Source organism: Bos javanicus, chromosome 10 (genome assembly GCF_032452875.1).
Source record: "Bos javanicus breed banteng chromosome 10, ARS-OSU_banteng_1.0, whole genome shotgun sequence".
Taxonomy (NCBI): Eukaryota; Metazoa; Chordata; class Mammalia; order Artiodactyla; family Bovidae; genus Bos; species Bos javanicus.
The window spans coordinates 44,432,308-44,444,772 of record NC_083877.1 but is presented as its reverse complement, the minus strand read 5'-3'; the positions used below and the strand labels follow the sequence as shown (position 1 = coordinate 44,444,772).

At 41.2% G+C, this 12,465-nt stretch overlaps 1 protein-coding gene across 1 annotated transcript in view; it reads left to right on the top strand.

Annotated features, from left to right (window-relative positions):
• The window catches only part of NID2 (nidogen 2), a 92,770-nt gene that overhangs the window by 32,424 nt on the left and 47,881 nt on the right, over positions 1-12,465 (top strand). The window contains exons 7-8 of the mRNA XM_061430984.1: positions 191-391; positions 1,686-1,916. Coding sequence (XP_061286968.1) covers positions 191-391; positions 1,686-1,916 — 432 coding nt within the window. The remainder of the gene's footprint in view (positions 1-190; positions 392-1,685; positions 1,917-12,465) is intronic.

The window sequence follows — 12,465 nt, the reverse complement described above, 5'->3', positions numbered from 1 at the left end:
CTTGAACAGAAAGTTTGGGGAACTCATGAAATCAACAGCTGATAGTACTTTATCCTGGTTATCAGATCTCCTTAGGTACTGTCTCCAACAGCAGCAGAAATTGGGAAGTGGAAGTATGCACTGGTGATTATTGCTGAAAGATGCAATGCTTCTTTTCATTCCTGTGCTGAATTTTTATTTTTCTCTCCAGGTGCTACCTTTATCCATGATGTGGAAGTTACTTTCTACCCAGGAGAGGAGAGGGTTCGAATCACTCAAACTGCTGAGGGGCTGGACCCAGAGAACTACTTGAGCATTAAGACCAACATTCAAGGCCAGGTGCCTTACATCCCAGCAAACTTCTCCGCCCACGTGGCTCCCTACAAGGAGCTCTACCACTACGCAGACTCAGGTACATGCCGCCATTCTCACATCTGTTACATGGGGATGGTACACATCTCACAAGATAGTTATGAAGCTGATGTGAGTGACTGCATGGAAGGTCCTTAGAACAGTGCATGGCCCGTGAAATGAGTTCAATATTGGTTTGATTATTCTTGTTATTTTGTTAGTCTGAGAAAAGTGCTGGCTGTTGTACACAAGAATATCAACATCCCTACCCAGTACTTGCAAATAATAATAACATAATCAGTTACAACCTTGTCTGTGGAGTGGGAAGGGATGGTATAATTATGTACGGTTTTTAACTCTTGTCCCCGCCGGACCATGGAAAAGTACTGATTATTGGAATTTATACTTGTTCTGTAACCTTGTTTGGAGCTGCAGTGTTGTAAAACTCCTGTTAAATTTGGAGTCAGAAGATAGGAATTTTTGTCATGTGTCTAAAGAATGTGGGGAAGAAGGTCACATCAGAGAGCCTGTTTGCTCATCTCTAGAATAATAACCCGCTTTCTGTCTGTCTCACATGGGTGACGTGTTAACTGTGATGTGTTCTGTGAAACACCACTTGCTTTCAAGATCCTGCCCTGATCTGAGCTCCTGTCCTGCAGCACAAGGGTTTTGATTGTGCTTTTGCTTCTTCTATGATGAAATCAGGCAAGAGGCATAGGGAAGAGAATGGGCAGCAGAGACCTGGCCTGGGCACAGGGTGACTGATGGCCAGAAACCTGTCAGGCCTCCCTACTCTGCACTCAGATGGAGATAAAAGACGCCCTTCCCCACTTCCTTTCCCCAGAAGCCTTCAGACTTAAGTGCAAGGTGTAGGAAAGCTTCTTTTCTGTGCACTGATGGATGGATTGGCTGAAAACTTGGGAAGTAGAGTCAGGCCAACTTGAATTCCAGTTACCACTCTGTGTTACCAGCCTTGTGTCTTAGACTGCTTCTTAACTACTCCTTAACCTCTGTAAGGCTCTCCATACAAGGTGACAGGGTCCACCTTACTGGCTACTGTGAGGAGTAAATGAGGCAGTGCATATAGAGTGCTGGGCATGGCTGGCACATAACATAGTGTATGCTTTGTGAATATTGACAGCAGGGTTTATATCTCCTGCCCTCAGCGCTTTGGTTTTACTTTTACACCCGTTCTTGGGGTTGCCTCGCAGGTTCCCGTTTAAACTCAGGAACTTCTGAGGGGGACATACTCCAGCAACTACATAAAGACTGTGCCAAGAAACTCAACCCACATAAACAAACCTGTTTTTAATATTTTCAAATTTTCTTGTTTGACTGTATGATGTCTCTTGCAGCTGTGACCTCCACAAGTACCAGAACCTACTCTCTCATGTCTGGTGCCATTAACCAAACACAGTCCTACCGCATCCACCAGAACATCACTTACCAGGTGTGCAGGCATGCCCCCAGACACTGGGCTGTCCCTGTGACCCAGCAGCTGAATGTTGACCGGGTCTTTGCCTTGTACTCGGATGAAGAAAAAGTGCTCAGATTCGCCGTGACCAATCAAATTGGCCCTGTTGAAGGTATGGTTTCCCTTTTCTGTTCTTACTGGACAAAAATTACATTGAAGCTTCTCTCTTCATTCCTTTTTAGTGCCTCAGAATGATTTACATAGGTTACTAAGGGTAACTGAGTGCCAGGCTCTGTTAGGTGCTGGGTGTAAGGATGAATAAAGCAGGATCCTGTCCTTGAGGTGGAGACAGAGGTAGAAATGGAGCTTTTAGATAGTGTCCCTGCCAAGATCGGGAATAGAGCATAATACATGAGGCTGGTTTGTTGCAACACCCAATTGTGTGCACCCATCTGTGTTGGGGGCACACCTGTGATCAAGGCGGGGCCAAGTTAGGAGGGAGAATGATGCTGACAAATATTTGTTATGATAGTGATAAGCACAGGGTGCTGTGAGCCTAGTTGGGAATTTCAGGGAAGATGTCCCCAAGGAGGTGACATTTAAGCTAGTTAAAGTGTAATAAGGATTTCACCAAATCAAGCTGGGACAAAGACCCAGTGCCTGAACTGGATGCAGATAAGTAGTCAGTGGGGGCTGGTCATTGCAATTATGGTCCTTGAGATAATGGTTGTTAGGATGATGATAAAGATGATGGTGTTTATTAGTATAGGAAGGATATAAACTAACATTTTCAGAGAATGGGCTTGATAGCTTATTTAGCTGACATTACTATAGAATACCGTGTAATATGGTAACACTAAGAATTCTGGACTCTTAAGGGCAGGTTCAATTTCTATGATTCTAGACATATGAGGGTTTAAACGTCTATTACTTACTCTAGCAAAGTAACTTTTATCAGACTTTTTTTTTTAAAGAATCTTTTTGTCTTTATTTTAAAATTTATTTTTGGCTGCACTGGGTCTCTGTTGCTGTGGGTGGGCTTTCTCTAGTTGCGGTGCATGAGCTTCTCATTTGGTGGCTTCTCTTGTTGAGAAGCATGGGCTCCAGAGTGTGTGGGCTCAGTGGTTGCACTGCATGTGCTTGGTTGCCCTAGGCCATGGGGGATCTTAGTTCCTGGACCAGATGTTGAACCTGTGACCCCTGCATTGGCAGGCAGATTCTTAACCACTGGACTACCAGAGAAGTCCCTATCATACATTTCTTACATTTGTGGAGGGTGATGCTTGATGTTATAAGAGGTAGTGAGATGTGTCATAGGCATGGGAGCTAGTGTTAGTGGTGGGAAGTTTTTTCAGAGTAGATATATTAGTTAATCATATGGGAATCGAGTGTAAGATGCTTTGCTGCTGCTGCTGCTAAGTCGCTTCAGTTGTGTCCGACTCTGTGTGACATAGGCCGCATAGACCCCCATAGACCGCAGCCCGCCAGGCTCCCCGTCCCTGGGATTCTCCAAGCAAGAACACTGGAGTGGGTTTAGTTTAAAGCAAGGAAATTGTTGATAGTGTTTTATAATGAAGTTGATTGTATATAGACCCCCATAGACCGCAGCCCGCCAGGCTCCCCGTCCCTGGGATTCTCCAAGCAAGAACACTGGAGTGGGTTTAGTTTAAAGCAAAGAAATTGTTGATAGTGTTTTATAATGAAGTTGGTTGTATATAGTTCTGGTATGTGGGGGTTGTGGAATATCCTAGAAAGAGGATTATTGTGAGAGTATTTATTATAATAATGTTGGCATGTTTTGCTAAGAAAAACATATCCAATGTGCCTGCTGCATATTCTATGTTGAAACCCGCTGCGAGTGTAGATTCTCCTTCGGTTAGGTCAAAGGGGGCTCAGGCTCGGTTAGTTTCTTCTAGAGTGGAAATAAATAAATTGATTATAGCTAGGAGTCATGATAGGAAGATTATTCATAAATGTTCTTGTGATGATGGTTGAGAGTGTTAAAGATCCATTTATTAAAAGGATTGATAGAGGAATAATTGCTAGTGTTACTTCGTATGAAATTGTGTACTGCACATAAGGCTCTGATAAATGTATATTTCGAGTTGGAAGCCCATCTGGATCATAAGATGGAATATAGAGCTAGGCTTGGCATAGCTAGTATAAATATTACCCCTAGATTTATATTAATGAGGGGATAATGTATGGGTAGAGCAATTCGTATAATTAGGGCCAGGGTTAAAGTTAGGACTGGTATAGAAATGGAAGATGTAGCTGGTTCCTTAAGGAATCAGATCAGATCAGATCAGTCGCTCAGTCGTGTCCGACTCTTTGCGACCCCATGAAATGCAGCACGCCAGGCTCCCCTGTCCATCACCAGCTCCCGGAGTTCACTCAGACTCACGTCCATCGAGTCAGTGATGCCATCCAGCCATCTCATCCTCTGTCATCCCCTTCTCCTCTTGCCCCCAATCCCTCCCAGCATCAGAGTCTTTTCCAATGAGTCAACTCTTCGTATGAGGTGGCCAAAGTACTGAAGTTTCAGCTTTAGCATCATTCCTTCCAAAGAAAACCCAGGGCTGATCTCCTTCAGAATGGACTGGTTGGATCTCCTTGCAGTCCAAGGGACTCTCAAGAGTCTTCTCCAACACCACAGTTCAAAAACATCAATTCTTTGGCGCTCAGCTTTCTTCACAGTCCAACTCTCACATCCATACATGACCACAGGAAAAACCATAGCCTTGACTAGATGGACCTTTGTTGGCAAAGTAATGTCTCTGCTTTTGAATATGCTATCTAGGTTGGTCATAACTTAAGGAATAGTGGTTCTTTAATAAATAATTCGACTGTGTCAGCAATAGGTTGTCATAGGCTGTATGGTCTGACAATATTTGGTCTCTTTGGAAGTTGCATGTAACCTAAGATTTTGGCTAAATTAATGCAAGAAATGCCATGGCTAAAAGAAGGGAGATGATGAATATTAAGAGGTTAATTATGAACATTTGTTAGGGAAAGGATTTGAACTTCTGGTTATAAAGGGTTAAATTTTACACAATTACTGTATTCTGTCACCTTAATAAACTCTGTTCTTGGGTAATATTTTGTATATATTAAATCATTAATTGGTTATGTGTGTGTGTGTGTGTGTGTGTGTGTGTGTGTATGGCAGCTTTTTCACATGGGCATTATTTCTCTTTGTCTTTCCACACTGGAAGAACTATATAATAGAAAACAACCTTGATTACTCTGGTCTGAAATCAGATCATGTAGGACTTTAATCATTGAACAAACACATTTTTAATAGCAGTTATACCACTGGGGTGTCCTGATCCAGCATCGAGGTCATAGACCTTTTGTCAATATGAACTCTAGAATAGGATTGCACTGTTATTCCTAGGGTAGCTTGTTCTGTTGATCAATTTTTGGATCAGTAAAGGATAATATTTTGACTAGTAAGTCTAGACTTTAGTCATTTGGAGATATTTTTATTCTCTGAGGACACCCCAACCAAAAATGTCAACCTATATAAAAATTTGTTATCCCTTAGTGGTTTAGTTAGTTTTCTGGGGAGTTAGTTAATTAAAGCTCCAAAGGGTCTTGTTTTATTTTGCTATTGCTGCCTCTTCACGCAGAGGTCAGTTTCACTGATTGAAAGTAAGAAATAGTAAAACCCTCATGTGGCCAATCATACAAGTCCTTATTTAGAGAACGAATGATTATGGTGCCTCTGTACAGTCAGGACACCATGGCGGTCTACCAGTTGTCACTGGGTGGGCAGGGCCTCTAATACTAGTTGTGCTAGAGGTGATGTTTTTTTGTTTGCTGTGTTCCTTTTACTTTTTAAAAATCTTTCCTTGAGTGCCTGCCTGCGTTGGATTAATAGCATAATTACTGAATAATCTTGAGTTGTGTTTATGTGCTGTTAATTATCAGCATATTGGGCTTCCCAGGTGACATTAATGGTAAAGAACCCACGTGCCAATGCAGGAGACACAGGAGACGACAGTTTGAGCTCTGCATCAGGAAGATCCCCTGGAGGAGGGCGTGGCAACCCACTCCAGTGTTCTTGCCTGGAGAATCCCACAGACAGAGGAGCCTGGCGGGCTATAGTCCATAGAGTTGCAAAGAGCTGGACACGACTGATGTGACTTAGCGTGCATGCATGTGTCAGTATATTATTAGTATACTGACACAGTATATTATATAATATACTGTATACAGTCAGTATATATGTATATGTGTCAGTATATACAGACACAGTATATAATAATACAGTATATTATTACTGATGTAAGTTTATGTAAGAAATATTTCTAGTTACTCATATTAACATTGTTGCCTCTATTGGTCAATAGATTAGTTCAGCATAAAGCTAGGAGTTGATTTGCTTATTATTGGTATTAAGATAAAGTAATTGAGGGCTTCCCTGGTATCTCATCTGGTAAAGAATCCACCTGCACACTGTTCACAGTAGCTAGGACATGGAAGCAACTAGATGTCCATCGGTGGATGAATGGATAAAGAAGTTGTGGTACATATACACAATGGAATATTATGTATAAAAAAGAACACATTTGAGCCACTTCTAATGAGGTGGGTGAAACGGGAGCCTATTATACAGAGTGAAGCAAGTCAGAAAGAGAAACACCAATACAGTGTATTAATGCATGAAGTGAAAGTCGTGTCCGACTCTTTGTGACCCCATGGACTGTATAGTCCATGGAATTCTCCAGGCCAGAATACTGGAGTGGGTAGCCTTTCCCTTCTCCAGGGGATCTTCCCAACCCAGGGATCAAACCCAGGTCTCCCGCATTGCAGGCGGATTCTTTACCGGCTTAGCCACAAGGGAAACCTAAGAATACTGGAGTGGGTAGCCTATCCCTTATCCAGTGGATATTCCTGACCCAGGAATCAAACCAGGGTCTCTTGCATTGCAGGTGGATTCTTTACCAACTGAGCTATCAGGGAAGCCCATATTAATGCATATATATGGAATTTAGAAAAACGGTAATGACAATCCTATATGCAAGGCAGCCAAAGAGACACAATTGTAAAGAACAGACTTTTGGACTATGTGGGAGAAGGCTGAAGGTAGGATGATTTGAGAGAATAACACTGGAACATGTATATTCAGTTCAGTTCAGTCGCTCAGTCGTGTCTGACTCTTTGCAACCCCATGAATCGCAGCACGCCAGGCCTCCCTGTCCATCACCAACTCCCGGAGTTCACTCAGACTCACGTCCATCCAGTCGGTGATGCCATCCAGCCATCTCATCCTCTGTTGTCCCCTTCTCCTCCTGCCCCCAATCCCTCCCAGCATCAGAGTCTTTTCCAATGAGTCAACTCTTCACATGAGGTGGCCAAAGTACTGGAGTTTCAGCTTTAGCATCATTCCTTCCAAAGAAATCCCAGGGCTGATCTCCTTCAGAATGGACTGGTTGGATCTCCTTGCAGTCCAAGGGATTCTCAAGAGTCTTCTCCAACACCACAGTTCAAAAGCATCAATTCTTTGGCACTCAGCTTTCTTCACAGTCCAACTCTCACATCCATACATGACCACTGGAAAAACCATAGCCTTGACTAGATGGATCTTTGTTGGCAAAATAATGTCTCTGCTTTTCAATATGCTATCTAGGTTGGTCATAACTTTCCTTCCAAGGAGTAAGCATCTTTTAATTTCATGGCTGCAGTCACCATCTGCAGTGATTTTGGAGCCCCCAAAAATAAAGTCTGACACTGTTTCCACTGTTTCCCCATCTATTTCCCATGAAGTGATGAGACCAGATGCCATGATCTTAGTTTTCTGAATGTTGAGCTTTAAGCCAAATTTTTCATTCTCCTCTTTCACTTTCATCAAGAGGCTCTTTAGTTCCTCTTCACTTTCTGCCACAAGGGTGGTGTCATCTGCATATCTGAGGTTATTGATATTTCTCCCGGCAATCTTGATTCCAGCTTGTGTTTCTTCCTGTCCAGCGTTTCTCATGATGTACTCTGCATAGAAGTTGAATAAGCAGGGTGACAATATACAGCCTTGACGTACTCCTTTTCCTGTTTGGAACCAGTCTGTTGTTCCATGTCCAGTTCTAACTGTTGCTTCCTGACCTGCATACAGATTTCTCAAGAGGCAGGTCAGGTGGTCTGGTATTCCCATCTCTTAGAATTTTCCATAGTTTTTTGTGATCCACACAATCAAAGGCTTTGGCATAGTCAATAAAGCAGAAATAGATGTTTTTCTGGAACTCTCTTGCTTTTCCATGATCCAGCGGATGTTGGCAATTTGATCTCTGGTTCCTCTGCCTTTTCTAAAACCAGCTTGAACATCTGGAAGTTCATGGTTCATGTATTCCTAAAGCCTGACTTGGAGAATTTTGAGCATTACTTTACTAGTGTGTGAGATGAGTGTAATTGTGCGGTAGTTTGAGCATTCTTTGGCATTGCCTTTCTTTGGGATTAAAATGAAAACTGACCTTTTCCAGTATATGTATATTACCATATGTAAAATAGATGATCAGTGCAAGTTCGATGCATGAAGCAGGGCACTCAAAGCCGGTGCTCTGGGACAACCCAGAGGGATGGGGTGGGCAGGAGGCAAGGGGGGTTCAGGATGGGGAGACACATGTGCACCCACGGGTGATTCATGTCGATGTGTGGCAAAAACCACCACAATATTGTAAAGAAATTATCCTCCAATTAAAATTAATTTAAAAACAAAAGAATCTACCTGTAATGCAGGAGACCCCAGTTGAATTCCTGGGTCAGGAAGATCCACTGGGGAAGGGATAGGCTACCACACCAGTATTCTTGGACTTTTGTGGCTCAGCTGGTAAAGAATCTCCCTGCAATACAGGAGACCTGGGTTCTATCCCTGGGTTAGGAAGATCTCCTGCAGAAGGGAGGGAACCAGCTACCTGTTCGAGTATGGTGGCTTGGAGAATTCCATGGACAGAGGAGCCTGGCAGGCTACAGTCCATGGGGTCACAAAGAGTTGGACACAACTGAGTGACTTTCACTTTCATCATCATATTAACACCATTGCCCCTATTGGTCAATAGATTAGTCCAGTATAAAGCTAGGAGTCGGTTTGCTTATTATTGGTATTAAGATAAAGTTATTGAGCTTGAATGCTATCTTAATTGGTGGCTACATTTAAAGCCAACTGTGGTGGTGTTTTTAACCTCTAGATAAGGTTGTATCCATGTCTAAAATCTAACTTTTTTATATTAACATTTAAAAATACATTAAAGTTTTTAACCTTTTGGTAATTTTAAAAGTTGAACTAAAATTATTTTCCTGGAGAACCAGCTATCACTAGGCTCCTTAGACTTGTCCCCTCTACTTATATATCTTATTTTGCTACATAGATGAGTCTGTTCATAAGTAGCTCTTCTGGTTTCAGGATATTTAACTTCTCTTTGTTAATGTTTGCTAGTTAAATGATTATGCAAAATGTACAAGGGGTAAACTTTTCTTTTTGTTACTTTTAATGTTTCTTTCATTATTCCCTTACTGTACTTTCTCTATAGTGCCAGAAGATATTTTGAATTTCTGTCTCCTATACTTTAAATGTTGAGTGAATGTTTTATTTAATTTGCTTATATTAGTAAAACTTGTGGGGGTTTGGCTTGACTTAGTTCAAAGTATTCATAAATTATGAAATCTTCTAAGTGTAAACTAGATGCTTTTATTTAAGCCATGTTTTGACTTATTTGAGCACACTTTGCAGTATACTTACTTTGTTCCGATTTGCCTCCTCTCGTATACTTAGTGTTTATTACAGTACTTGGGGAAGGTGATGGGTGGTGTATGCATGCTCCATAGCTTTATTCGATTAAGCATTCTATTTTCTTTAAAAAATATTTATTTTTGGCTGTGCTGGGTCTTCGTTGCCGTGTGTGGGCTTTCTCTCGTTGTGGCGAGCGGGGACTAGTCTCTAGTTGCTGTGCTTGGACTTCTCATTACAGTGTCTTCTCTTGTTGCAGAGCGCAGGCTCTAGGCACGTGGGCTTTCATAGTTGCAGCACGTGAGCTCACTAGTTGGGGCATGCAGTCTTAGTTGTCCTGAGGCATGTGGGATCTTCCTGGACCAGGGATTGAACCCATGTCCCCTGCATTGGCAGACAGATTCTTAACCACCGGACCAACAGGGAAACTCAAGAATTCTATTCTTAATTTACTACTAAATCCTCCTTTGGTTTTTAGTTTTCATAAAAACTTCTGTGGAGTGAGAAATATATTCTTGAGATAGAAAATACAGCCCATTTCTTTCCACCCCATCAGTTATACCTTGACTTAACATTTTTATTTATGATAATTATGCTTTTATTCCTTTCTTAGGGTTTGCTAGAGACAGTGGTAGATAGACTGAATTAGCAAGGGTGGTGGGGTTTATGGATTATAGAACAGGCTCCTCTAGAGGCGTGTGAGGCATAGCCAAGTCCTTTGAGTTTTGAGCTGTTGCTAGTAGTACTCTGGTGAATAATTTTGTTATTATTTGGATTTAGGGCCAAGCATAGTGGGATATCTAATCCCACTTTGGGTCTTGTTGTCATGTCGTTAAGAAATACTAATCACTTTCATAGTCTATTTTTATTTAGCTATGGCTTTTTACAGCTTAATTGAAATTTAACTTTATATTACTCTTTAACATGTTTTGCACTAAATTTCTATTAATTTGAGTTAATCGTATGATCATGGTGGCTGGCATGGAATTTACCAACCCTAGTTAATATAACTTAGTTGAACTTTTGTTTATGGCTTTATTTTTATTCCTACTGGCTTCCATGGGGGTGTGGTTAAGCAAGAGGTTATGAGCTACTACTGTTAGTGTGCTTGATGCCGGCTCCTTTAAATCTTAGTGATTTAGAGGGCATTCTCATTGGGTGTGGATGATTGCATATGTAGTTTTATGGAGATGTGGACGCGGAGAACAGACTTATGGACAGAGGGGATGGAGAGGGTGGGATGAATGGAGAGAGTAGCATGGAGGCTACTCCATGGTACATTTATATTACCGTATGTAAAATAGATAGCCAGTGGGAATTTGCTGTATGACGCAGGGAGCTCAAACCGGGGCTCTGTGGCAACCTAGAGGGGTGGGAGGTGGGAGGGAGGTTCAAGAGGGAAGGGGACATATGTATACCTGTGGCTGATTCATGTTGATGTATGCAGAAACCAACATAATATTGTAAAGCAATTATCTTTCAATTAAAAAAAAACTAATAGGAATGCTGGGACCAAACCTATGTATTTATGGAATTGATAAACTTATCTAGGCATTTTCAGTGCCTTGCTTTAGGTTTTAAGCTACATTGACAAATTGTGTTTATATAATGAAGTAACATGTATATAATGTTTTGTGTGATTTATGCTAAATTAAGTATTAAAATTTTTATTAAAATGGTTGATCTTGGGAGATATCTGTCTATATAAATGGTAAATATCTAAGTAATTCTTTCGTATGATTAATGCTTATTTTCTAGGTCTATTTTATTTTACACATTACATTGTTGGATAGATTAAATTCTATGTATTTATATGTTTCTGCCCTGTTGTGGGGGTTTGACAGGGCATTAAGGACATGTAGAGTATAGGATTTAGTGGGGAGTGAGGGGGGTTTGTTAAATAGGTCATTTACCTGTTCAGTCCATACATGTACGTACGTGTGTGTAATTTCCTTGTTTTATAACCATTGACTGAGTAACACCTTGTGGTTGACGTTGGTAAATAATATTCAATAATATTCAATTAACATTCAGTTTATTTGACTGTGTTAAGGCCTCAAATGGCCATAACTGAGTCACAGCATCCCTTTATGGGTTTTTTTTTTTTTTTTTTTTTGTCATTTATTTTTAATTGGGGGAAAATTGCTTTACAGTGTTATGTTGGTTTCTCCTGTACAACAGTGCAAATCAGCCATAATTATATGTGTATCACCTCCCTCCCCACCCCCACCCCTCATTCCACCCTTCTGGGTCATCACAGAGCACCAGGCTGGGCTCCCTGTGTTATACAGCAACTTACAGCATGCCTTTAAAAATTAAAAATATGCCAAATGCATGAAACCCAAGTTATGTGTGAGCATGGCTGATTAGTCGTTAGTCCAGCAAGATGTCTTATTTAAGAGGAAAGGGCAGGTCATTTTAGGTCCCGAAGAACCAGATATCTGATGAAGTTCAGACATTAATAGAAACCACCCCAGGTTATTGGCCTGGAACAAGAGGAGGGATGCCAGCCAAGAGGGGTTTATGGTTTCATGTGATTTGCTGATTAAAGTTGTGATCTATTGGATATGATGCACATGTTGACTAGAATTGATTTGACTTAATGTACTATGTACAACCAATAATACGTACCATGTAATAATAGTATAACACATATGCTTTTAAGCATGGAGTAAATAATGAATTTATGTGTAGGGTATTACAGTGAAAACAGTGTCAGACTTTATTTTTCTGGGCTCCAAAATCACTACAGATGGTGACTGCAGCCATGAAATTAAAAGACGCTTACTCCTTGGAAGGAAAGTTATGACCAACCTAGATAGCATATTGAAAAGCAGAGACATTACTTTGCCAACAAAGGTTCATCTAGTCAAGGCTATGGTTTTTCCTGTAGTCATGTGTGGATATGAGAGTTGGACTGTGAAGAAGGCTGAGTGGTGAAGAATTGATGCTTTTGAACTCTGGTGTTGGAGAACTCTTGCGAGTCCCTTGGACTGCAAGG